A 27,757-nucleotide genomic window follows, 5' to 3' on the forward strand; every position below is an offset into this window, starting at 1 on the left:
GTGTAGCTCAGCAAATCAAGCTCTAGAACAGGATTTTTCAGCCTCCCACAATGAACATTTGGGCCAGATAGCTTTTTGTTGTGGTGGCTCTTCTTACGTGCATTAAAGAGAATGTTTAACATCATCCATGGTTTCTACCCACTAGATGCCAGTAGCACCTCCTCAGTTGTGTCAACCCAAAATGTCTGCATACATTGCCAAATGTCCCCAAGGAGGCAGAATTGCCCCTGGTTGTGAATCCTGTGAGAACAGCAGCTTTGGTTAGCTACTGAATAGGTTCTTACCCAGTTAATTCCTCGACTTTCTTCGTACCACGTATTTCTGATTCTCTTTACAACCTTCTGTCCCTCTCCCCCTTAGAGACTGCTTTTACTCTTTTTGAGGGTTTTTCAGCATTTTTCTCTGAAGAATAAATTTTTAAATTGGAAATTTATATACTTCATAAATTTTAGCCTCAGTTTCTTAATTTCTAACAATAAAGACTTGGAGTTTGAATGGGATTGTGTTGAACCTGCTATTCTGTTTGGAGAGAGTTGACATCTTAATAATATTGGGTCTTCTAATGGATGAATACAGTATATCTCTTCATTTATTTAGGTCTTTAAAGAACTCAGCATGTTTTATTTTTTTCAAGCATGTTGTTCTTACATATTCTTTATTACATTTGTTCCTAGTTATTTCAGTTTTGTGCTATCTTAAAGACTTTTTTCCTATTGAAAACTTTTCATTGCTTATACATAGAGAAATATAATTGAGTTTTTGTTACCTGTCTATCCTCTGACCTTGCTAAACTTTATAGTTTTAGTATTTTTCTGTAGACTTACTATGATTTTCTATGTAAACAGTCATGTGTGTATTCGTGAAAGACACTTTTTCTTCCTTTTATATATGTGTTTTTTATTTTTCTTGCCTGAGATTTAATGTAATTAGAAAAGCAATCAAATCTACCTATTTTCTTACGTACAGTATAATCATTTTCATTATTATTTTTTTAAACCCTGAACTGTTTTTAAGAACAGTCATAGGCTTTTGATATTGTTACGTATTAGTTCCTTGTTACCTGATACTAAAGCACCTGGATTTTTCTGTTGTAGGCCCTGGAGATGTACAAGGATGATTGGAACAAAGTGTCAGAGCATGTCGGAAGTCGTACTCAGGATGAATGCATCCTCCACTTTCTGAGGCTTCCTATTGAGGACCCGTACCTTGAGAATTCGGATGCCTCCCTGGGGCCCCTGGCTTACCAGCCTGTCCCTTTCAGTCAGTCAGGAAACCCAGTCATGAGCACTGTTGCTTTTTTGGCATCCGTGGTGGACCCTCGTGTGGCATCTGCTGCAGCAAAAGCAGCTTTGGGTATGGACTTTCCTAAACCGTGTTGTCAGCACAGTAGTTTCAGATAATAGCCTAGTACTTGCCTTTATATATGTGTTGTCTCTGACTGGCAGGTTATCAGCTGCTATGTTTATTTCAGTTAGCAGAAAGTCAGACATTACCTCTTTAAGCTACCATATTAAAGAGTATTACAACATTTTAAACTAAAGCACTTAAAATTCATAGTTTTAAAATTAAGAGCATTCATTAAGAATTGGAGGGGCAAAACAGTTTTTTGTCATATATTTTATGATTCATTTGGACTTTGACATAACCAGCAAAAGGAACCATTTAACGTTGTTGGATTTTATTACAATTAGAACTTTGCCACACTATAAACTCTTTTTCAGCTTTCTGGTTGTTTAATCCTTGCTATTTTCTTTACTATCAATCTAACTTGCAGAGTTAGGTTAAGTTTGGGCAGAAATTTTGATTGTTACAGACGGAAATTTAGAGATCTTTGTTACTTACACAGCAGGATACTGCGACACATAAGTTAAAATGTACAATCTTAGAATTTCATCAGTGTACATGACTACCTCATTTGGCATTCTTGTTTTGCTGGAATAGATAAGCCTGAGCACCCAGAAAGGTCAGTGCTTGTAAGACACTAATGTGTCAGAGTCCATAGTGGTCTATGTTAAAGCAAATATTTGCACACTAGATCACACTTGCATTTTGATTCTTGTACAGAGGAGTTTTCTCGGGTCCGAGAGGAGGTACCACTGGAATTGGTTGAAGCTCACGTCAAGAAAGTACAAGAAGCAGCTCGAGCCTCTGGGAAAGTGGACCCCACGTATGGCCTGGAGAGCAGTTGCATTGCAGGCACAGGACCTGATGAGCCAGAGAAGCTTGGTGAGTCACAGCTGTCCCCACGGGCAAGGGTAGTAGATGCTGTATTTTCCTCTCAGCTTGCTAAAATAATTGGGTTTGTTTGTGCTTAAAAGCAAAAACAATGATCAGTATCAATTTGTCCTTAAGATTAACATTTGATTTTTTTCTCTTATCATTTTCTGTTATAGTAGATAGAATTTAAAGGCTGTTTCAGAACTGTTAATAACATCACAGCTGTGAAGTATTTGATGCCAGTTTTTAAGATTTATTTATTTGTTTGTTGGCTGGTTGGTTTGTTTAAATAATCTTTATACCCAACATGGGGCTCAAACTCACAACCCCGAGATCAAGAGTCACATACTTCACCAACTGACTCAGCCAGCCAGGCACCTCGTGATACCTGTTTTTATTTTTATTTATTTGTTTGTTTATTGTTTATTTATTTTTGAAGGAGAGAGAGCATGAGCCAGGGAGGGGCAGAGAGAGGGAGAGACACACAGAATCTGAAACGGGCTCCAGGCTCTGAGCTGTCGGCGCAAAGCCTGACATGGGGTTCAAGCTCAGAACTGTGAGGTCATGACCTGGGCCAAAGTCAGACACTTAACCAACTGAGCCACCCAGGCTCCCCTCATGATAACTGTTTTTAGATCTAGTTTTTGAGCACATAGACAGAATACTGAAAGGACTTCTGTGATTATTTCAATTTATAAGTTGCTGGGTAGGTTTAAGTTCGTTGTTGTTTTTCATTACTTTTTAATTGAGGTAAAATTCACATAACATAAAATCCTCCATTTTAATCCTTTAAAAGTATAGAATCCAGTGGCTTCTAGTACGTTCACAGTGTTGTATATCTGTCACCAGTATCTAATTCCAGAACACTTTGATCACTCCAAAAGACAATCCCATACCAATTAAGCAGTCATTTCCCATTTGTTTCTCTCATGAGCCCTGGGAACCACTAATTTGCTTTCTGTCTCTATGGATCTGCCTATTCTGTATGTTTCCTGTAAATGGAAGCATACATTATGTGGGCTTTTGAGTCTGACTTCTTTCACTTAGCATAAGGTTTTCAAGTTCATCCATGTTGTAGTGTAAAATCAGTACTTCATTCCTTTCTGTGCTGAATAATATTCTTTCAGTGGATATTCCATTTTACTTATCCATTTATGAGTTCATGTGTATTTGTACTGTTGTCACTTTTTCACTATTTTGAATAATGCTGCTATGAACGTTGACTACTGTTTTGTGAACATAGTTTTTTCGATTTTTGGTAGGAATGGAATTGGTAGTTCTATGTTTAGCTTTTTGAGAAACAACTCAACTGTTTTCCATAGTGGTTGTACAATTTTAGGTCTTCACCAGCAATGTATGAATGTTCCAACTTCTCCACATCCTCACCAACACTTGGTTCCCCCTCCCCCACCCTTTTAAAAAATAAACCACAAGTGGATGTGGTATCTTGTGGTTTTCATTTGCATTCAATTTGTGGAGTGTTGCCATCTTAACAGTATGAAGTCTCAATGAATACAGGATGCCTTTCCCTTTAATTAGGTCTTCTTTAAGCATTGTTTTGAAGTTTTTAGTTGTATGTTCTTGACACATGTTTTATATTTCCTTTAGTTAAATTTATTCCTGTGTATTTTATTCTTTTGAATGCTATTGTAAATGAGATTATTTTCCTGATCTTGGGAGGAATGCATTTTGTTATTAAGTATGGTGTTAGTTGTTGGATTTTCCTAGATTCCTTTTATCAAATTTGGAAAATTCTCTCTATAATTTGTTGAATGTTTTTATCCAGAAAATGTGTTGGAATTTGCCAATTGCTTTTTCTGTATCGGTTGAGATGGCCATGTGGTATTTTTACCTTATTCTTTATATATGTTGTATTAATTGATTGCTGCCTGTTGAGCCACTTTTGGGTTTCTGGGATAAATCCCACTTGATTATGGGAATTATAATATTCCATTGGATTTAGTTTGCTTCTAGTATTTTGTTGAGGATTTTTGCACCTATATTCATAAGGGACATTTGTTTATTGCTTTTCATTTTTTGTGGTATTTTTATCTGGTTTGATGTCAAGGTAATACTGGCTTCCAAGAATGAGTCAGGAATTGTTCTTTATTTTATTTTTTTTGAAGAATAGGAGAATTATGGATGTTCATTCTTCTTTAAGTGTTTTCTGGATTCACATGGGAAACCATCAAGTCCTGATTTTGTTTTAAACTGTATTCACATTTCTATTTATTTATTTATTCATTCATTCATGAGAGAGAGAGAGAGACTCCCACGAGGTGCAGAGAGAAGTGGGAGAGTGTGTGGAGCCCAGAGCGGGGCTCAAACTCATGACCCATGAGTTCATGACCTGAGCTGAAGTTGGATGCTTAACTGACTGAGCCAGGCGTCCCATGGGTTATTTTTGTTGTTATTTTGTTTGGTTTGGTTTTGTTTTCTAAGAACTGATTCCAATCTATGTACTTGTTGCAAGTCTGTTTAGGTTTTCTATTTTTTTTTGAGTCAGTTTTTATAGTTTGTGCCTTTCTAGAAATTTGTCCATTTCATATACATTGTCTCACTTATTGGCCACACACACACACACACACACACACACAGACACACAAACACAAATCATAACAACCAAAAGTGAAAACAATGCAAATGTCCATCAGCTGATGAATGGGTAAACAAAATGTGGTATTAAAATGGAATATTATTCAGCCATAAAATGGAATGGAGTATTGACATATGTGACATCACGGATCATCCTTGAAAACATGGTATGTAGAAAGAAAAACAGAGGAAGGGTGCCTGGGTGGCTTAGTCCGTTGAGTGTCCGACTTCTGCTCAGGTCATAATCTCACTGTTCATGAGTTCGAGCCCCGCATCAGGCTCTGTGCTGACGGCTTGCGGACTGGAGCCTGCTTTGGATTCTGTGTCTCCCTCTCTCTCTCTGCCCCTCCCCTGCTCATGCTCTGTCTCTCTCTGTCTCTCAAAAGTAAATAAACATTGGAAAAAAAAAAAAAAACAGAGGAGAAAATATATTATTTAATTCTAATTATATGAAATATAAACAGGCAGATTTGTAGAGACAGAAAGTACATTAATGGTTGCTTAGGACTAGGAGGAAGAGGCGCAAAGGAGGATGATAGCTAAAAGGTATACGGTTTCTGTTTGAGGTGATAGAAAGATTTTAAAATTTACTGTGGTAATGGTTGCACGTATGTGGGAATATACTAAAATTCGTTGAATTGTACTCTTTTAATGGGTTGATCATATGGTATATGAATTATATGGCAGTAAAGCTTTTTTTTTTTCCCACAATGTCTTTTTACATTCCTTTTTATTTTTGTAAGTTTGGTAGTAATATCCATATTTTCATTCCTGATTTTAGTACTTTGGTCCACTCTTGGTTTTTGTTTTTGTTTTTGTTTTTCCTTCATCAATCTAAAGACTTGTCAATTTTATCTTTCAAAGAACCAACTTTTGATTTCAGTGATTCTTTCTATTGTTTTTCTATTCTCATTTATCTCCACTGTAATCTTCATTCTTCCTTCTGCTTCTTTTTGCTGAAGTTTGCTCTTCTAATACTTCCTTACGTTGGAGGATGGGATATTGATTTGAGAAATTTATTAATGTTGACTTCCATATTAATATCCCTCTCAGCACTCCTTTTTACTGCAATCCATAAATTTAGACATATTTCATTTTCATGTTCATTTTTCTCAAAGTGTTTTATAACTTCCCTTTTGGTTTCTTCTTTGACTTGTGGGTTGTTTTAAGAATGAATGGTTTAATATATACCAATTAGTGAAGTTTTTAGATTTCCTTCTGTTACTGATTTCTAATTTTATTCCATTGTATTCAGAGAAGATAATTTGTGTGGTTTCTATCTTCTAAAATTCACTGAGACTTTTGTTGCCTAATACATTGTCCTGGAAAATATTCCTTTTGCATTATGTTCTTGTTGAATGGCATTTTCTGTGTGTGTTTGGTGTGGCTGGTTTATAGTGTTGTTCAAGTTGTCTATCATTTTTCTGGTTGGTCTTTACTTTATTGAAAATGATGTCTTGAAATTTCCAACAATTATTGAACTATCTATGTTTCTTCAGTTCTGTCTGGTTTTGCTTCATATATTTTAAGGCTCTGTTGTTAGTTCCATATATTATCATTGTTCTGTCTTTTTGGTGGATCGGCCCTTTTATCATTATATAACCCCTTTTTCTCTTGTAATCTTTTTTGCCTAAAAGTCTCTTTTAGCGGATACTAACATACCATTCCACCTCTGTTTGGGTTACTGTGTTTGTATGAAATATCTTTTTCCATTAATTTACTTTTCAGTCTATTTGTGTCTTTGGACCTAAGATAGGTCTCTTATAGACAGCATATTGTCTGTTGGATTTTAGGATTTTGCAGACTTTGATTGTACCTTTGGTTCTGCCCTGTAGAGGCATAGGACTTTCAAAAGCTATTTACCTTCATTAGCTCTGAGTTCTCTCATCTGTGATGTGAAAATGATGATTAAGTACTCTCTATAACATATTGCTGTAGCTATGCCAGTCTTTGATATTGGACAGATGACATTTTTGCTATTAAGGACTTTACTCACCTATTTTTATTTAATTTATCATGAGAGCAGTAAAATTTTAGTAAAGTAGCTTCTTAGCAGTACCTGGCTTCTCAAATGGCAGTGTTCCTGTAGGTTAAAAGAGGCTAATTTTCACACCAAGTAAGATATTTTGTATAGAATTATCAGTAGTTGATTCCCAATGTTTCTTAACCAACTGAGCCACCCAGGCACCCAATTCCCAACATTTCTTACATTGTGCATTAGTATTTTTCTTTTCATTCATTACAAAACAGTTTCTTTTTTTGTTTTAAGGTTTATTTATTTATTTTGAGAGAAAGAGCATGAGCAAGGGAGGGGCAGAGAGAGAGGGAGGATCCCAAGAAGGCTCCATGCTGTCAGCTTAGAGCCTGACATGGGGCTTGGTCTCTCTCACTCACCGTAAGATCATGACTTGAGCTGAAATCTAGAGTTGGCTGCTTAACCAACTGAGCTACCCAGGCACCCCCATTCTGAAAAAATTTCTGATGAATAACTCAAGCTAAACGTTTATTGCTGTCAACCTTGCCTGATGCCATCTCTGTCTCAGTCACATACAATTTATACACTTAGACTTCAGCTACAGTCACTGTTTTTTTTTTTTTTTTTTTTTGGTCTCTTACATTCTTATAGAATAAAGGTAATGTGAAGTACAAATTAAAATTGCTGGGCAGTACTCCACAGATGATACATTTGCCTCCTGGTGCTCTGTTCTGGGTGGTTTGAGTCGACATCAGTGAGGTCTCTTCAAACTTAAAATTTTATGGTCTCCATGGGTTTGCATAGGTCCTTCCACTGTTGTTCCCTCTGCTTTCTTAAGTGTCAGTCTTGCTGTCACATTTTGTAGATAATGTCTGGGAACAGATTTCCAGATTTATCAAAAACCTCTCTAACCCTAAGTGCAAATTACTGACCTGTTCTTATTAGAGTATGTACACTATTTCTTAGTTTGAAAGCTCACTTATTTTTGTCTTAGATAGATACCCAAATCAGCAAGCCAAGCCACATCTCTGTTGCTTTTTATTGATTCTGCACCAGCAGGCAGTGCCCAGCTCAAGCAGGGGAAGCCTGAGCCTATTGAATGCCTGGGAAATGTGTCACTTTCCTCGACTTTTTTGTGGTTTGGGTTCATTTGTAGGGTCTTTTGGTTCCCTGTGGTCATGGAATTGAAAAGGATTGGCACAGCCTTCTTAATTTGATTCAAAGAAGTTTCTGTACTATGCAAAATGAGGGACATGTTTTTACATGTAAATCTGTTTTTAAAATTTTGGTAGGTGACACCCTAGAGAATCAGTGGTTAAAAAACAGATTGCAAACTTAGCTATTTCTAGTTTAGCAGGATTTAAGAGGACAAAAACAAAATCTAGTAGCCTCAGTCTGACCCAGTAGTGAATGTATGCTTTTCACAGTGTGCAAAGCTTGGATCAGACTGCTGCAGGTAGCACTGGAGGTGACAGGGGATGATTCTTTGAATGGCATGAAAAGTAAAATTCATTCATAGTGTCTGGAAATAGCCTATCAGATAACTTCTCTGATTTGCAGTGGATACTTAACTAGTTGCAGCAACAGAATTTGAGTCCTTTTACCATTTAGTAAGGCATAAAGAAAATACCAGCATAACATGAATGTTTCGGGATGTGTTGTAAATAGAATTCTATAACTTAACACTGACCTATGATAGTTAATGTGATTTATATTGGGCTGTGACTAATAAAATAAATTAGGAGATAACAAATGGTTCTTGCTGTGGACTTGGCTCAACAAAATTATGTGAAGTTAACAGTGTACCTCCTTTCCTTCTCATTCACATTTCATTTTTTTTTTAATTTTTTTTTTTTAACATTTATTTTTGGGACAGAGAGAGACAGAGCATGAATGGGGGAGGGGCAGAGAGAGAGGGAGACACAGAATCGGAAGCAGGCTCCAGGCTCTGAGCCATCAGCCCAGAGCCTGATGCGGGGCTCGAACTCACAGACCGTGAGATCGTGACCTGAGCCGAAGTCAGACGCTCAACCAACTGAGCCACCCAGGCGCCCCCTCATTCACATTTCAAATGGGGAGATAGAGAAAAGAAAGTACAGTAAAACCTTGGATTGCAAGTAACTTATTCTGCGAGTGTTCCACAACATGAGCAAACATTTCTAATAAATTGTAACTTGATAAATGAGTGATATCTTGCAATATGAGTAGTACATGACACCGAACATCACACAGTTACAATTGAGCCAGTGGTTCTTTTTTTTTCCCCCCAATATATGAAGTTTATTGTCAAATTGGTTTCCATACAACACCCAGTGCTCATCCCAAAAGGTGCCCTCCTCAATACCCATCGCCCACCCTCCTCTTCCTCCCACCCCCCATCAACCCTCAGTTTGTTCTCAGTTTTTAAGAGTCTCTTATGCTTTGGCTCTCTGCCACTCTAACCTCTTTTTTTTTCCCTTCCCCTCCCCCATGGGTTTCTGTTAAGTTTCTCAGGATCCACATAAGAGTGAAACCATATGGTATCTGTCTTTCTCTGTATGAGCCAGTGGTTCTTGAAATTCGCTTTTATACACAAATGCTTTGGATTACAAGCATGTTTCCAGAAGGAATTATACCAAGCTTTACCTATATCAATTTTACATAAATATTTATTTATTTATTTATTCATTCATTCATTCATTCATTTTTTGAGAAGGAGAGAGAGCGTAAGCAGGGAAAGGGCAGAGGGAGAGAATCCCAGGAAGCTTCTGTGCTGTCAGCACAGAGCCCGATGCAGGGCCTTGATCTCGTGAACCGTGATATCATGACCTGAGCCAGGATCAAGAGTCAGGACACTTACCTGACTGAGCCACCCAGACACCCCTCAGATTTACATTTAAACTGACACTTGGTATAACAAAATAGCACCTTATCACATAGCACGCTGATTTGAAATAGAATGATGTAGGATTTTTCTTATCAAGATGATGTACTTGAGTGGGAGGTTCACATACTGTTTATTGTGATATTTATTTTACTATGTTCTCCATGTGTTAACTTGTATGTATTAACAATGGTAAATGATAATACAGGAAAAAATAAGTTTTCTTATGAAATACAGGACAACTCTTGGATTTCTCCCATTAACCTATCTAACTTCATTGAGAGTTTGTATTGGGGGGAGCGTTTGGTAAAATGAAAGTAAAAATAGATGAAGGTCTGAAACACCTCTTATTTTCATTTAAGAAACGAGTGCTCGCTTATCAGGAGGGGCTTGTCTGTCCTCTTTCACTCTAGTCATTTACCAGTATCTTCTGACGTCTTTAAATTTGTGTGGTCTTTTGTTTTTGTTTGGTCAGAGACCATTCTAGGAATAGAAAAAGTAATACTGATATTTGAGACCTCTTGCATTTACCTAAAATTGTTATCAGGTTTTATTTGCCCTGGGTTATAGGGGAAGGTAAAGGAAGTTAAGATAAAAAAAAAAAAAAAGAATTCTTAAACATTTTTCAGAAGGTGCTGAAAATCATCATTTCTGAGTATCTATATCCGTGACACATTATATAGGAATTTTCTGATTAATCCTTTGAGTTTCTTTTCTGGATAACTCTTTGGAGGAAGCGGTATTGTTTTTATTGTAAAACCAAGAAAGAAAGTTTTTGGCAGGTTACATAGACTTGTGAGAATCGGAGCTACATTTTGAACCTAAATCTCTGATCCTAAAGCTCACCCTCTTTTTATTGTAGCATGCTGCCAGAAGTAGCATATGTGGTGCGTCTGTGCATTTTTCATTCATTGAAGAAGGATCATTAAAGACTTGATAGCTCCATCATACTGTCCTGCCTTACATCCTATGAGAAATGTAATGGGGAAAGACCCAGACCCTCTTATAAACCTATAGGAGCTGTATAAGGAGACAGGCACATGTACCAGGAAGAGCAGCTGGATGATTCATCTCTACAAGATCAAGTGCTAAGAAACCCACGGCAAAATTTCATCAGAGTGATTCAGTGTATGAGCTTATACCGCATAAGCATTCTTGAATGGGAGGTCCGTCTTAAGCTAGACTTTTTTTTTTCTTTTAACTCATAGGGATAAATAAGACTGTAAATGTGTTATGTTATTGTGTTGTTTCATTGTGTTTTAGATGCTAGGGTACTGTTGACCAAAGCAGACCAAAATCCCCACCTGCAACTGCAAGAATTGTTTGTTTGTTTGTTTATTCATTTATTTAGAGAGTGTGCATGCGGGGGGGGGGGGGTTGCAGAGAGAGCAAATCCCAAGTAGACTCCTTGTGCTACAGGGCTCTGTCTCACAAACCTCAAGATCATGATCTGAGCCGAAAAAGAGTCAGAAGCTTAACTGACTGAGCCACTCAGGTGCCCCAGGATTGTGTCTTTTCAAGGTGGAAGATGAAATATATGGTATATAAAAACATAGATTGTGTAAATTAAATATATATATGTAGAAACAGTTTGTTGGTTGATAAGTGGCATGGTACAAATTAAAGCAGGGTATGAAGATAAATTGTGAAGTGTGTGGAATTGCGATTTTCAAGTAAAGGTCAGGGAATATGTTATCAAGAAAGTGACATTTGGACGAAGCTGTAAATGAGGCAAAGGAAGGTCAGAGTGCTCTAGGCATTGGGAGCAATCAGTGTACAGATAGGAGATGGGAGCTGCCTGGCATAGTTGAGGAATAGCAAGGGGGTATCATGGACAAGTAGCTGGATTGCACTGAGGAGGAGGTCATGGGAAATGATGAGAGCCTCGTGGACCACTGTAACATTTTAGTTTTTACTCTAGGTAGGGTGGAGCCAATGGGGGGAGGAGGTTCGAGCAGAAGAGCATGAGTCTGACCTGTATTTTTAAAACTCATTCTATTAGGCTGAGAATACCACACATCTAGGAGTTAAGTTGATTTATTTTCCAAATAACTTATGTAATATATTTGAAAATCAAAGATTTTTTTTACTGTATTTAATTTTTTATTTAATGTTTATTTATTTTTGAGAGAGAGGGAGACACAGAATCTGAAGCAGGCTCCAAGCTCTGAGCTGTCAGTGCAGAGCCCGACATGGGGCTTGAACTCATGAACTGTGAGATCATGACCTGAGCTGAAGTCGGTTGCTCAACCGAGTGAGCCACCCAGGCACCCCTAATTTTTATTATTTTTTAAAGTTTACTTATTTTAAGAGAGAGTGTGTGCGTGCACAAGTGGGGGAGGGACAGAGAGGAGAGACAGAATTTCAAGCAGACTCCGTGCCATCAGTGCAGAGCCCGATTCAGGGCTCTAACCCACTGAACTGCAAGATCATGACCTGAGCCGAGATCAAGAATCGGATGCTCAGCTGAGTAAGCCACCCAGGCACCACAAAAACTTTTTTTTTTTTTAAGTTTATTTATCTTTGTGTGTGTGTGTGTGTGTGTGTGTGTGTGTGTGTGTAAGAGAGAGAGGGAGGGAGGGAGGGGGAGAGAGAGAGAGAGAGGGAGGGAGGGAGGGAGGGAGGGAGAGAGAGAGAGAGAATGAATGAATGAGAATGAGAATCCCAAGCAGGCCCGAGCCGTCAGCACAGAGCTCAACTTGAGACTTGACTTGGGGCTCAGTCTCCGTGAGATCATGACCTGAGCTAAAATCAAGAGTTGGACATTTAATCAACTGAGCCACCCAGTTGCCCCCTAAGAAAACTTTTATTAAACACATTTATTAGATTTTTCTTTAATTAACATGGGGTCTAAACAAAATAGCCTTTCTAATAACGTGTTTACTTGTAGCCAAACAATACTGAAATAGTGATTGTAGCACAGTGATATTTCATGTGCCTACTAGTTAGGTTCAACTTTGCCATATTTATCTATCCAGCAGTCTAAATGATTTTTATTTTATTGTTTCTGGTGAACTATTTCAAAGTAAGTTATAGATACCATGATTCTTTGCACTCTAGATCACTCAGCATGCATCATCTCCTAGGACTAAGGACGTTTTCCTGTATGATTGTCATAGTGCAGTGCATCTTAGTCCCTTTTTTGGTAGTCAGTCCTTCCCCCAGGGAGTTGGAATTTACATGCATGTTCAAGGGTCTGTCAAAGACTTAACCTCGGTAACTTCCCATTTCATGATCTCAGGTATTGGTTTTCTTTATTTAATTTTTTGCTACTGTGAATTGATTTATGTATCTTAATCCTGGCTTAGAGAAATTTGAAAGATTATGTTAAATGATGTTTATTCCTTACAGTTGACTATGTATGCTCTAGGGATATTGAGTCACAAATAGAATATTCAGAGAACATTCTTTATGTCACTGAGTGGATTGTCCACCAGGTTCCTTGACATCTTGTGGAATACAGGACTCCAAAGAATGCGTCTTGAGCCATTTGTCACAGTTCTGTGTGGAGGAACCCAATTAATCACTTCTGGTTTTCACGAAGGATAAAAACTAGTCTCTAACCCATCAGGAGATTAAGAAGAACATCTTGAAAGTGATAATATTGAAAGGGTCACTTTCTTGGAACTGAAAGCCCAGAAGTGACTGTTACAGTTCTTGCCTGAGATACTATTCATCGCTTATAAATAGCCTCATTCTTCTCACTGTGAGGACTTCATACCATTTTACAAATCAGGCACTTCTAAAACACCATGTGTGAAACATGCGAGGCTAGTGAACCTAAGAAAACAGTAGAACAGTATTTGATCATCAGACTTCCATCATGTGGAGTGGCTTCTCTCTTCTCTCTGTCAAGGTTCTATTTGAAGGGCTCTTTCAGACCTATTTCAAGAGGCAGTGAAGGATAGAGTCAAACTTCTGAGGAGCTCATAATTGGACACTTAACATCTAGGGACTAGCTCATACTGGCTAGAATTTAAGTGAGTTGTCTAATGACCCATATTTACTAAATGGTAGGATACATATTTTTAGGGAGAAATTGGCTTCCATTATGTAGTACAATTATGTAATGCTTTTTGGGGACTTTATCAAGTTAGGCTTTTTGGTTACTTGTTAGAGATCTCTTGCTGTGGGCTACTATATAAGACATAAGTAGATCCTCTATTAATTGGGACTGTTTTTTTGTGATGAGCTACACATACGTGGAAAAAATCATTCTGTGTTGGGAGGATTCGGGATGTAATGAAGCATACATAGTATTAATTGTTCAAGGGGGACTGGACTTGGGAGGTGCTGTAAGAGTTAGCACAAAGAGACATGTAAGTTTAGACTGGGGAAGACTTTACAAAGAAGGGATTTGAGCTGAACGCTGAAAAAGATTTAGGAGGTCACTGAGCCATATTGGAGCAAGTATTCGGTTCTGTAGGACAATGTGAGCAAAGGCACAAAGATGGTAACAGAAGGTTGTACAGAGGGTGAGACGTGTCAACCAGGTTAGCCTCAACCCAGAGTTCAAATAAGGACATGGAGAGATTAGATGCTCAGCTAGATTGGAGCAAAGTCACAGAGAGTGACAGGGTGATGCAAGCTTGGACTGTATATTGGCAGCTCTATGGAATGCTTGAACTTTAATGCAGAGAATGACACGATCAGATTCCAGAAGGGTTGAGTGAGTTCCCACCATGGGCCTTATTTTGTTCTTCCCTGAGAAGACAAAATCTATAGGACTAGCAGTTCTCAAGCTCTTTTGGTCTCAGGACTTCTTTATATTCTTTACAAATAATGAGGAACCCAAAATGTGTTAATTTATTTGAATTCTATCTGTTGATATTTACTGTATCAGAAGTTAAAACAGAAACTTTTAAACCAGAACAATACACAGGTGCACGTCCGCTGTAGCTGACATCATCATGTGTCATGCAGCCTCTGGGAAGCCACACTCCACATTTGCGGGAGATGAGAGTGAAAAGGGAAATAACAATCTTTGTGTTGTTATAAAAATAGTTTTGACCTTGGGGACATTTCCATGACCAGGGGAGGGGGTTTGGTACCTGGCCCACACTTTATGAATCACTGAATTAAACACTTGTCCTTGAAGGATATTCCGTTAGGGTGGGGAGACATTGTAAGTAGGTGGGTAAGGTAGGTAAGAAGGAAGGAAAGAAACGAATACAGTTATAGAAAGAGGCGCATGTGGAAGAAACACAAGTTCTGATTGGGTCAGTTAGGGAAGGCTTCACAGAGGAGGTAACCTTTTAAACAATAATGAAAAAGGAAAAAAAGGATGAACATGTGTGGCATATTCTGGAAATAATGCCAAGAAGTCTGTGGGGAGCAGGTACTGTGACCAGGTGCAGCTGTATAGATGTATGGGGGGGGGGGTGATTTTGAAGGGCTTTTACCTCATGGAAATTGAAAAGTCCCCGGGGAAGAGAAATAACAGGATTCAGTCTATTTTAATTTTTTTTTTAACATTTATTCATTTTTGAGAGAGAGAGAGACAGAGCATGAGCGGGAAAGGGGCAGAGAGAGGGAGACACAGAATCTGAAGCAGGCTCCAGGCTCCGAGCTGTCAGCACAGAGCCCGACGTGGGGCACGAACTCACGAACTGCGAGATCGTGACCTGAGCCGGTCAGACGCTCAACCGACTGAGCCACCCAGGCGCCCCGGATTCAGTCTATTTTAGAAATTACCTGCTGACAATTTACAGATGACGTGCAGGAAATAGAAGAGTTCCCACCAAATCTTCGTTATTTATTACTTTTGCAAGCATTTTGTTCTGTCCTCCACACTAACTTTCCCAGTTCTTTCAACTCTTTAGGAGATGGTTTCTAGATCTCCTCATTCTGGTTTTGCTGGCAGTATTATCCTCACTAGAGCAGGAAGCACTTGATTGCAGAAGCTAGGAAAAAGATATGGTGCCCATGAAGGACAGCATTCTGGCTTGGTGATGGGAGGAGACAGAAGCTCAGCTCTCTAAGGATGAGAGCAACACATACCCCTCAAGCTAAAGCATGTTTGGGGGCACAGAGCAAACGTCGAGGCAGAGGACCGGAGCCAGTTGTGGTATCAGTGCTGCATCTGTGGGAGACAGGGCAAGGGATAGAGTGGAACCAGACTGGCAGTACCATTTCCTGTTCCTAGTGTCTGAAGATACTGCTGTCATGGATGCCAGCTAATTTACCTCTCATCTTTGGTTGAGGTTCATTCAGAAGTGCAGTAGGTGTATAGTTATCCATTGCTGCATAATAAATTACCATAAAGTTAGTGGCTTAAAACAAGATATATTTATCTCCTTGCTTCCGTGAGTCTGTGCCACAGCCTTACTGGGTCCTCTGCTGAGGAGATCACAAGGCTGCACTCAGGGTGGTGACTGGTCTGTGTTCTCATCTGGAGGCTTGACTACTGAAGAATCCGCCTCCATGTTCACTCCTGTTGTCAGAATCAATTTACTTCCAGGTGTGGGGCTGAAGGTTCCAGTTTCTTGCTGGCTGTCAGCTGGAAGCTGCCCTAAACTACTAGAGGCCACCCGCTGTTGTTCACCATGTAGGCTTCCCCAGTGTGGCAGCTTGCTGCATCAAGCTGGCAAGGAGAGTCTAGAGTGAGTGTAGTAAAAAGACAGGATCTTATATAAATGAAAATCCCGTCACATTTGCCTCACACTCACGGGAAGGGGATTGTAAAAGGATATGAAAACCATGAGTCAAGTATGAACAGGTCCACCCTAGAATATGACCACCTTGGTAGGCATTTTCATGGGCTCTGGTCACATCCCCTATTTGCCACTGTCCCTCAATTCCCAACATTGAAAACTGAGAATTTGAGAGTAGACCTCTCCTGAGTATCTTCATTCATAGGCAGAACTATCACAGCATGAATTTTTCTGTCACGGGTCAGCAGACATTTCTATAAAGGCCCACATGATAAAAATTTCAGGCTTTTGCATACCGGCCTCTGTCATAACTACTCAGATCTGCCTTTGTAGTGCAAAAGCAACCATAGACCATATTTAAACAAAGGAGTGTGGCTGTGTTCTAATAAAATTGTATTTGCAAAAATAGGCAGGAGGACTATAGTTTGCTGACCCCTGGTAAGTCAGATTGGTCGGCTATCCCTGACCCATTAGTAACATTTTAAAAGAATGGGACAAGGGCATGTGCTTCTGTAACACTCCTTGACCCTTTACAGGAAAGTCAGAAGTCACATGGGGAATAGTCTAGTTAAGAAATGGGCAGAAGACATGAATGGGCATTTTTCCAAAGAAGACATCCAGATGGCTAATGGACACATGAAAAGATGCTAAACATGACTCATCATCAGGGAAGTACAAACCAAAACCATGGTGAGGTACCACCTTACGCCTGTCAGAATGGCTAAAATTGACCACACAGGAAACAACAGGTATTGGCGAAGATGCAGAGAAAGGAGAACACTTTTGCACTGTTGGTGGGAATGCAGACTGGTGCAGCCACTCTGGAAAACGGTATGGAGGTTCCTCAAAATGTTAAAATATAGAACTACCCTATGATCCAGCAATTGCACTCCTAGGTATTTACCCAAAGGATACAAATATAGATTTGAAGGAGTACATGCATCCCAGTGTTTATGGTATCAACAATACCCAAACTATGGAAAGAGCCCGTGTCCCATCGGGTGTTGAATGGATAAAGAAGATGTGTGTGTATGTGTGTATATCTATATTACTCAGCCATCAAAATACACGAAATACTGCCATTTGCAATGATGTGGATGGAGCTGGAATGTATTATACTAAGCAAAATAAGTAGGTCAGAAAAAGACAAATACCATGATTTCACTCATGTGGAATTTAAGAAGCAAAGCAGATGAACATATGGGAAAGGGGAAAAAAGAGTTGGGTGGGGGGCACCTGGGTGGCTCAGTTCGTTAAGCGTCTGACTCTTGATTTCTGCTCAGGTCATGATCTTGAGGCTTGTGAGTTGGGGCCCCACATTGGGCTCCACGCTGACAATGAGGAGTCAGCTTGGGATGTTCTCCCTCTCTGCCCCCACGCTGATCGCACTCTCTCTCAAAATAATAAACTTAAAAAAAAAGAGGAGGTGCCTCGGTGGCTCAGTTGTTAAGCATCTGACTTTGGCTCAGGTCATGATCTCACAAATTGTGAGTTCAAGTCCCATACTGGGTGAGCTCAAGCCCTGCTTCCGGTGAGCTTGAGACCCGCATCAGGTGAGCACGAGCCCCACTTCAGGTAAAAACATGAGCCCTGGGTGAGCACCGCTTCTCTCTCTCTCTCTCTGCCCCTCACTTGTGCCCTCTTTCTCTCAAAAAAAAAAAAAAAAAAAAAAAAAGGAAGCAAACCATAAGAGACTCTTAATGTCTTAATGATAGAGAACAAACTGAGGATTGATGAGGGAGGTCGGTGGGGGATGGGTTAAATGAGTGATGGGGCTGGGGCGCCTGGGTGGCGCAGTCGGTTAAGCTTCCGACTTCAGCCAGGTCACGATCTCGCGGTCTGTGAGTTCGAGCCCCGCGTCAGGCTCTGGGCTGATGGCTCGGAGCCTGGAGCCTGTTTCCGATTCTGTGTCTCCCTCTCTCTCTGCCCCTCCCCCGTTCATGCTCTCTCTCTGTCCCAAAAATAAATAAAACGTTGAAAAAAAAATTAAAAAAAAAATAAATGAGTGATGGGTATTAAGGAGGGCACTTGTTAAGATGAGCACTGGGTGTTATGTATGATGAATCACTGAATTCTTCTGAAACCAGTGTTACACTATATATTAAATAACTAGAGTTTAAATAAAATTTTGAAAAAAGAAAATCAGCTTCCAACAACCAAAAAAAAAAAAGTCACAGGAACCGGAAATCACAGATGACATACCAGATTGGGAAGGACCTTTGGAAATTCAGGGCAGAATGACAGCCCTCTGTTGTTGTCACTGAGGCGGTGCCAAAGGCCACTGCAAGGGCTTATGCTAATAGATAAGTCTGGGGTCCAGCCTACTGTATTTATTAATAATATTAATATTGTTGAGTACTTACTATGAGCCAGTTATTAGCATTTTGCATGAAATAATTTAATCGTTAGCACTATGAACTATTATTATTCTTTTGTAGATAAACAGAATGAGGCATTTGTCAGCTAAGTAGCTTGACCAAGGTCGTTTCAGCTAGTAAATTCAGAGACAGGATTCAAACCGAGACAGTCTGGATCCAGAACTCACCCTCTTCTTCTGGAGCAGGGGCTAGGAAATTTTGGTTCTTGGGCCAAATCCAGGTTGCCACCTGTTTTTATTTAGCCCAGAATAAATAAGAGTAGTATTTACATTTTTAAATGATTGGAAAAAATGAAAAGAAGAATGTTATTTCTTGACACGTACTAACTATATGACATGTACATTTCAGTGTCTGTAAAGTTTTATTGAAACACAACCATGCTCATTCATCTTCAGGCTGCTTTCATGGCTGACTTTGTGCTCCTGTGGCAGAAGTGAATTGTTGCAGCTAAGACTTACACAGCCTGCAAATCTGAGCATAGTTACTGTCTGTCTGCTCTTTACAGAGCCCTTGCTCTAGCATAAGGTCTGATTGTGAGCTATGATGTTATTTTCCCCTAGCGGACTGGGCATTCCCCTCATAGCTCAGTTACAAGTCAAAGGAGTTTTTTATTTTTTCCTCCTTTTTATGTTGGGCGCATGGTCCACTGGTTTATGTTAGGTGTCTACTTGCTTAAGTTGGGATTTTTATTTTATTCATTCTAGTATCCTCTTCATTTATCTTTGCAGACATGGGTCATACCACACATTTGTAGGGAAAGATTTCCAACCATCTAGTTTGTAGACATCAACAAGATGACATGGCATATGTGAGGGACTGCAGCCTCTTAAGCATTTACAGTTCCAACCAGAATTCAAACCAAAGAGAAGCTGTTGTTTTGCGTTTCTTTTTCCAAGATGTCTGAAAGCAGCTTGAAAAAATGTTTTGTAGGATAGAAACCACTTTACATACTCCTCCACATAGCATCTTGAGGAATACACAACTCATAATTAACTCTTAATAGATGTCTTGTTAAAGGTCTGAGTGCTTGTCTTCAGGTTTCTCCCCTTAGAGAAGGTATCTTTAACTGTACCACCATTATGTGAATAAATATTAATATTATGTAACTGTTCATCTTGGACTCCTAGCTCATTAAAAGAGTTAATACCAAGTTGGACTTGCCTTACAGTAGACACGGGGAGTGTGTAATCTTTTAGAATCTGGAGCTGTAGGTTGTGGGTAGTTATTTAAAAGCAGATTGTCTTTTTTGAAAAATACTGCATTTCTCCCACATAATACCCAGTCTGTAATTAAGCTGACTAAGCAAAGGTGGCCCAGTGCACATTCAATTAATAGTAACTTAGGAAGTTAGGGTGTTTTGTTGTGTTTTTGTTAACCCCACCTGTGTTTGGTTTTTGTTCACATCTCTTCATTGTTAATATTTGAATGTGTCTTAATGCGTGTTACATATTTCATCTGAACTAAGAACTAGAGCATTCGCAGTAATTTTCATCTCTTTCTCCCTTATCTTCTCACCTTCCTGCCGCCAGCACTAAGAATCCTAAATTTTGAATCTTGTTCTACTACTTTTTAAGTGACTTGTATCACAAAGAAAAGATGTTCTTGGGGCGCCTGGGTGGCTCAGTCGGTTAAGTGTCTGACCCTTGATTTTAACTCAGTTCATGAACTAACAGTTGTGAGATTGAGCCCGTGTCGGGCTCCGTCCTGGATGTGGAGCCTGCTTAAGATTTTCTCTCCCTGTCTCTTGCTCTCTTGCCCCTCACTGCCAAAAAAAAAAAAAAAAAAAAAAGATGAAAGATGCGCTTAACATGTTAGGTGTAATTTTGTTTGTTTTTCAGCTTTATAAAACATGGTTTATTTAGACTTCTGAGACTTTGTTTTACTATTATGTTTTCAGTGCATATCCATGTAGTTACATTATCCACATAGGCACAGTTCGTTTATTTCCACTGCTGTAAAATATTTTGTTGTGTGATTACAGCCCTGTTTAATCATCCATTCTTCTATTACTGGTGGGCAGTTTGGTTTGTTCCTGTTTGTTCTCAGACACGTGTCCAACCTTGTACGTGCCCCACAGGGCACCACTGCTCCTTGACGTGTGCTTGGTGGACTAGTTGCCACAACTGAGACAAGGAGTTGGAGTCACTCAGCCCTCCGTTTAATTCGGGTATCGCTTTTTCATAAGGCAAATTTTTTGATAAAGAACGTTAGTGCATTGAATATTTTGAACATTGAACCTTGATTATTCTTGTATAACTTGTTTTGTTGTGGATCAATCTGTGAGTTACAGGGTTTTAGGAAATTCTGGTTTTTTTCCCCAAAGCAAGTGTATCACTTGACACTTCATCCAGTAACACTTAATCATACACTTCTAGTGTTAATCTCTGCTGATAATAGTAGGTATAAAGTGACATTCCATTGTGGTTTTATTTATTTATTTATTTGCCTTATAAACAACATTTATGTCTCTGTTCTGGAGGCTTGGAAGTCCATAGTGGTTTCAAATTACACATCTCTGTATAACTGATCTGAGTATCTTCTAATTACTGGGCATACATATATCATTCTGTAACAGCTATTTTTGTTATTTGGTCACTTTTTAATAGTTCTTATGATTTCCTTTAGAAATCTGAACTGTTGATCTAGTTGCTGTACTGCATGTGTTTTCTACCATTCGGTTACATGTTCTTTCCTTTTGGCATCTTTTAATGAAAAGAAATCTTTAATTTTAATTGACTGAAGTTAGTCCTTTATTTTATGATTACCACTTTTAAGATACCATTTAGCTTTTGTTTTTTCATGTGTCTTTACCTGGAATTGATTTTTAACATATGAAATGTGGTTGATTTTGTATGTTAATTTTATAGCTAACCACCTTGCTAAACCCTGTGATTATTTCTAGTAACTTTTCTGCAGATTTTTTCAGGTATACAGTTTTATTCTCTGCAATCATGACTACTTTTCTTCTTTTTTTTAAATGACACTTTGGGCTACAACTTCCATGGCAGTATTGAAGGGAAATAGTAATACTGTTACCCATGTCCTACTCTTGATTTCAAAGGAAATACTGTATGCATCTCTCCAGGAAGGACGACATTCGTTTTAGGATTATCGATAACAGTTTTGAGGGCTCAGGAACTTCTTTTGTATCCCTGGTTTTCCAAGAGCTTGTCATGAAAGATACTGAGTTTTATCAGACACTTAATGGGTGTGATCAAATAAGTCTATAAACTTACAGATTTATAAATTTTAAATTACTTTTCCGATACTATCCTATTATTTTGTCATAATGTATTGCCTTTTTTATACACTGCCATGTTCTGTTTTCAGATTTTTTGCTTAGGAGATTTTCATTGTGATTATGAATGAGATTTAGCCTAGTGGCCTCTAATACTCAATATTTGTTGTCTGTATCTGATTTGTGAATCAAGGTTATACTAGCCTCAGAGAATGGGGAGGGGTATTCTCTCTTCTTTTCTCTAGAAAAGTTTAAGTAACATTATAATCCTCCCTTCCCTAAAAGTTTGGTAGAATTCCCCCAGTAAAAACATCTGGACCTGTGGTGGTTTGGTTTAAATTTTTTAATTATTCCAGTTTTTTTTGTTTTTGTTTTTTGTTTTTTATGGGACTCCTCAGGACTTCTATTTTCTTCTTGAATCTGTTTGGTAAAATACTTTCTAATAATTTGTCCATTCATTCATTCGTTTGTTTTGAGAGAGAGAGAGAGAGAGCGAGAGCGCGCGCCAGCACGAGTGGGGAGGGGCAGAGAGGGAGACAGAATTCCAGATAGGCTCTGCACTGTCAGCACAGAGCTTGATGTGGGGCTTGAACTCACAAAACCGTTAGATCATGACCTGAGCTGAAACCAAGAGTTGGACACTTAACTGACAGAGCCACCCAGGTGCCCCAGTAATTTCTTCATTTAATCTAATTTTTCTATTCGGCATTAAAGTTTTCGTAGTACTTTGTCACTTCCATTTTGACTTATTAATAGTTAGGACCTTTCTTCCAGTCCTAATATAATTATTTTGTGACTTCTTTCTCTTTTCCCGATGTGTCACACTGATTTATTGCCTTTATTATTTCAAAGAACCAAGTTTGGGGTATATTGATTCTCTCTATTGTGTATGTTTTATCTCTGTTGTATTTTTGCTTTATATTTCTTTGATTTTTTTCTTGTTGTTTGTGTACCTTCTATATTCTGTTACCATTTTCCTGCTTATCAAGAACACAGTGTGTAAACATTGAGCATGTTTTTCTTTTCTAATGTAAGTTTAAGAAGACTTTACATTTCCCTTTTCATGCTATATTTACTGATTTCCAAAATTCTATTTCTAAGCACAGAGAAATTACGTGTATATTTTAAACTTCTAGTTTTATTGTATTATGGTGAGAAACCTTGGCTTGTGTGTCATTGACTTTTCAAAAGTTGTTAAAACTTGCATTTTGACTTAATTTGTGATCAGTATTTTTTAATGTTGCACATGAGCTTGAAATTGAGAAAAGTATGTTCAAATCCCTATTGTGAGGCACATTTTCATTTCTGCCCTACCATTCTATCAGTTTTGGTGTTACACATTTGACACTCTTTTATTAGGTTTAACAGTATAAAAAGTTAATCATTTTCTAGTGAATTAAACCTTTTTCTCATACATTGTCACCCTTTATTTCTAATAATGCTCTATTTTTGATGGCTGTATTATGGAAGAAAGCCACTGTTGATTTTGTTTAGCTTAGCTTTCATGCTTTCATATTTCCCATCTCAGTAGTCTCTGTGTGGATCATTTCTTTAGATGTGTTTTATAGTTTTGTGATTTTCTTCTCACCCAGTTTAATCTGTTTTTCTCTGACTTCATTTCTAGAAAAAATTTTTTTGGTTTTGTTTTTAATGTTTTATTTATTTTTGCAAGCACAAGCAGGGGATGGGCAGAGAGAGAGGGATGGAGAATCTGAAGTGGGTTCTGTGCTGACAGCAGCAAGCTCAATGTGGAGCTTGAACTCTTGAACCGTGAGATCATGACTTGAGCCAAAGTTGCCCGCTCTACTGACTGAGCCACCCAGGTGTCCTGTTTCATTTTGGTTTTTTGCCTCTGCAGACGACTGGACTGAAGGATAAAAGCATTTAGAAAAACTTTTGATCTTTAGGGTTTTTTAAAAAATCTCTGCATATCTCTAATATTTTTTTGTTGGTTAGAGATCTTTACGATTCTCTCTTACTTATCTGTTGCATCCATGGCTGTGCCAAGGTTTGGGATTCAGATCTCCTATTGGCAGTCCTTGAGTGCTGAAACTGTTGATTAATATTTCGGTCCAGTCTTGGTGGTTTCCTTTCTTGGCATTTGCTCTAAACGGCTAAAATTGGGATTGGAAAGACTATCTGCAGAGGATGTTGCTTCTCATAGCTAGGGGTTTTTGCCATTGGCTTGAGATCCCATTGGCCAACCCTATGGCTGGCTCTATGTAGGAATCCTGGCTTCTTTTCTCTGCCCTTGAGCTGGCTAGTCCAGGGCTCAGCTTCCTGACAGTGAGCTACTACAAGCAAATATGTCTGTGTGTGACCCTTCCCCTCCAGTTTTCCAAATACTTGATCCCAGATACAGGATCCAAGTTATAGATCCTGGCCCCACTTCTTCCACACTCTGGTCTCACCTCTGGTACTGTAGCCTTTTGGCATTTTTTAGAAGGTTGTAATCTTCTACCTTATGTGAGATTCATGACATCCCAAACTACCATATCCCCTGGAGCTCCTGGTCAGTCAGAATTCTGGAAGTGAGGTCTGGTTCCACCTGCAAGACTTAGAGCAAGAGGGATTTTCCTTTTCAATAACTTTGACACTGTTAGTTTTAAATATGTTTGTTTAAATATGTTTAAATACTCCCATTGATGATAAATACTTATTAGTCTTATCATTTATAAGAGGATACTGTAAAGATTTAAGCTGTAGGTTATTTAGATGTTTTTATTTAAAACCACAGCAAACCCTCATCATATGTAAAATATTTGTTTTTGTTTTGGGGTTTTTTTTTAATGTTCATTTATTTTTGAGAGAGAGACTGAATGAGAGCTGGGAATGGGCGGAGAAGAAGGACATACAGAATCCGGAAACAGGATCCAGGCTCTGAGTTGTCAGCACATTTCTGATTATACTGTTTTTGTTTTTTAGAAATCTTGATTAATTTCTTACCTATAGGATATAGTTAAGACTCCCTTAGTACCACATTAAGGGCTCTTCCTCATGCGACTTTTACCAGCATTATCTCCCTGCTGACTTTTCCTATCTGCCTTCCCCTTGAAAGTCATCACCAACGACATTTCCCTGGCACCCTTGAGTCTTTCAGTCTCTTTCCTTGAAATGTCCTTCTCTATATTTGTATTACCCACCCTGTCAACCATGTCCACCTAGAAAATGCTCACGTAACCGTCTATCCTTCCCTGATTGAAACGGTTGTGCCCTCTGTGCTTCTCACAGGGTCTCATGCGTGCATGTATGTGGTAGACTTGTTGGTTTGTGTCTTCTCTGGCCAGTATGTGATGCTCTGGATGCTCAGTGAATACCTAGCTCTGCAGTATTTCTCCAGTGCTTGACTCAAAATATATACTCACAGGGCGCCCGGGTGGCTCAGTCGGTTAAGCATCTGACTCTTGGTTTTGGCTCAGGTCCTAATCTCACAGTTTCATGAGTTTGAGCCCCGAGTCAGTCTCTGCTCAGAGCCTGCTTAGGCTCCTCTCTCTCTGCCCCTCCCCCACTTACGCTGTCTCTGTCTTCTCTCAAAATAAATAAACATAAAAAAAGATAATACAGGGAAAAAAAAGATATACAGGGGTGCCTGGGTGGCTCAGTCGGTTAAGCGACTGACTTCAGCTCAGGTCATGATCTCGCGGTCCGTGAGTTCGAGCCCCACGTCAGGCTCTGCGCTGACAGCTCAGGGCCTAGAGCCTGTTTCAGATTCTCTGTCACTCTCTCTCCCTCTCCCGTTCATGCTCTGTCTTTCTCTGTCTCAAAAATAAATGTTTAAAAAAAAAATTAAAAAGATATACACATGCACACACTCATTAAGCATTGGTTAAATAAATTATTTGGGGCTTTTTTTTGTGTGTGTGTGCTCTTTTTTACTTGAAATGTTTTTGAGGTTTTTATTTTTATACCTACAGAAAATAAAAGCCCTCATTGGACAGCTCCATGCATTTTCACAAATTAAACACATTCATGTAAAGAGCCCCAGGATCAGGAAACAAATCATTACCAGCACCTCAGGCCCCTCCTTTATCCCACTTTTGCTTGCCCACCCCTTCCTTGGTTAACTGCTGTCCTGATTTCTAACACTATTACTTTCATCTGTTTTTGAACTTTAAATTAATACAATCATGAAGTTTGTGTTTTATGCTGGACTTCTGTGAGCCTTACAGTTGTGAGACTCATTATTGCGCATAGTTGTATTTCAGATACAGCTGTGTGAAAGCTTTTACCTTTTTTCCATATTGTGTTACTTGTTCTTATTCTTTTGTTCATAGAAGGGGCTGAGGAGGAAAAAATGGAAACAGATACCGATGTTCAGCAGCCTGAAAAGGTGAAAGTCTGTTTGAATTCTTCTACAACAGAAAAGACACAGAGAGAGCATGCCTTTCGTAGCATAACGGTTTGGGTTTATTTTGTCTTTTGTCTTTGATCCCTCTCAGGGAACTACAGATGATTCTGTCAGCCATTTGGATTTTGCTGGTATAAGGTATAATTTTCACAAAGCATAACATAGGACATTTTTCACTTATTCATTCGAGGAAGATTTATCCACTCCCTAGCCTCTTCTTTTATATCCCTTTTAGGCACAGTTGGGGAAATGAATACAAAATTGTGGTTTTTACAGATACTGAATTATAGGGTTGGGTCCTATATTTGTGCCAGAAGAAAACTATAGAATACTAAGGAATTTTGTAGGAGATTTAACTGCCAGCAGGAAAATAGTTAGAAAAGTGTTATTCAGAAGGTGACATTTGAAGTAGGTATTAAAGAGCAGGTAGAACTATAAAAATTGAAATAGAGAAGAGGGAATCGAAGATTCCACTGGCATGGAGGAGACACTGAAGCTAATGTGCAGAAGGCAACAAAGTGCCCCATGTGTTTGTGACTTGATCTCTGACTCAGAGAGGCTATAAACACAAGGTGAGTGAGGCAGTATAGGACTTTACAGCCTCTTCAGGATCAGGGGCACATGATTTAACAATGGACAAAGGACCTGAATAGACATTTTTGTAAAGAACATATACAGATGACCAGCAGACACATGAAAAGATGCTCGGTATCACTCATCATCTGGGAAATGCGAATCAAAACCACAACAAGATACCACCTCACACCAATCAGAAAAGCTAGTATCAAAAAGTGTTAGCAAGGATGTGGGGAAAATGAACCCTCGTGCACTGTTGATGGGAATGTAAATTGGTGCAGCCACTCTGGAAAACTGTGGCGCTTCCTCAGAAAGTTAAAAATAGAACCACCGTATGATCCAGCAATTCCACTACTGGGTATTTATCCAAAGAAAACGAAAATGCTAATTCAAAAAGATCTGTGCATCCTTATGTTCACTGCAACGTTATTTATAGTAGCCAAGATATGGAAGCAGCATAAATGTCCACAGATAAATGAATGGATAAAGAAGAAGTATGTATCACACACATGCGCGCGCACACACACACACACACAGGAATATTATTACTCAGCCTTAAAAATGAATGAAATCTTGCCATTCATGACAACATGGATAGACCCTAGAGGGTATTAGAATAAGGAAATAAGTCAGAGAAAGACAACTACCGTTAACATTTAACTTCTATATGGGCTACTGGCACGAGAACAGACACTCAGATCAATGGAACAGAGTAGAGAACCCAGAAGTGAACCCACAAACGTATGGCAAACTAATCTTTGACAAAGCAGGAAAGAATATCCAATGGAATAAAGACAGTCTTGTCAGCAAGTGGTGCTGGGAAAACTGGACAGCAACATGCAGAAGAATGAACCTGGACCACTTTCTTACAGCATACACAAAAGTAAAAATAAACTCAAAATGGATGAAAGACC

General features: G+C 38.9%; 1 protein-coding gene across 4 annotated transcripts in view; it reads left to right on the plus strand.

Annotated features, from left to right (window-relative positions):
• SMARCC1 (SWI/SNF related, matrix associated, actin dependent regulator of chromatin subfamily c member 1) overlaps window positions 1-27,757 on the plus strand; it is a 171,892-nt gene that overhangs the window by 94,952 nt on the left and 49,183 nt on the right. For all 4 annotated transcript variants that reach the window (XM_027038580.2, XM_027038581.2, XM_027038582.2 and 1 more), the window contains exons 20-22: window positions 1,095-1,353; window positions 2,065-2,226; window positions 26,194-26,249. In XM_027038580.2, coding sequence (XP_026894381.1) covers window positions 1,095-1,353; window positions 2,065-2,226; window positions 26,194-26,249 — 477 coding nt within the window. The remainder of the gene's footprint in view (window positions 1-1,094; window positions 1,354-2,064; window positions 2,227-26,193; window positions 26,250-27,757) is intronic.

This window comes from Acinonyx jubatus, chromosome A2 (assembly GCF_027475565.1).
Source record: "Acinonyx jubatus isolate Ajub_Pintada_27869175 chromosome A2, VMU_Ajub_asm_v1.0, whole genome shotgun sequence".
Lineage (NCBI taxonomy): Eukaryota > Metazoa > Chordata > Mammalia > Carnivora > Felidae > Acinonyx > Acinonyx jubatus.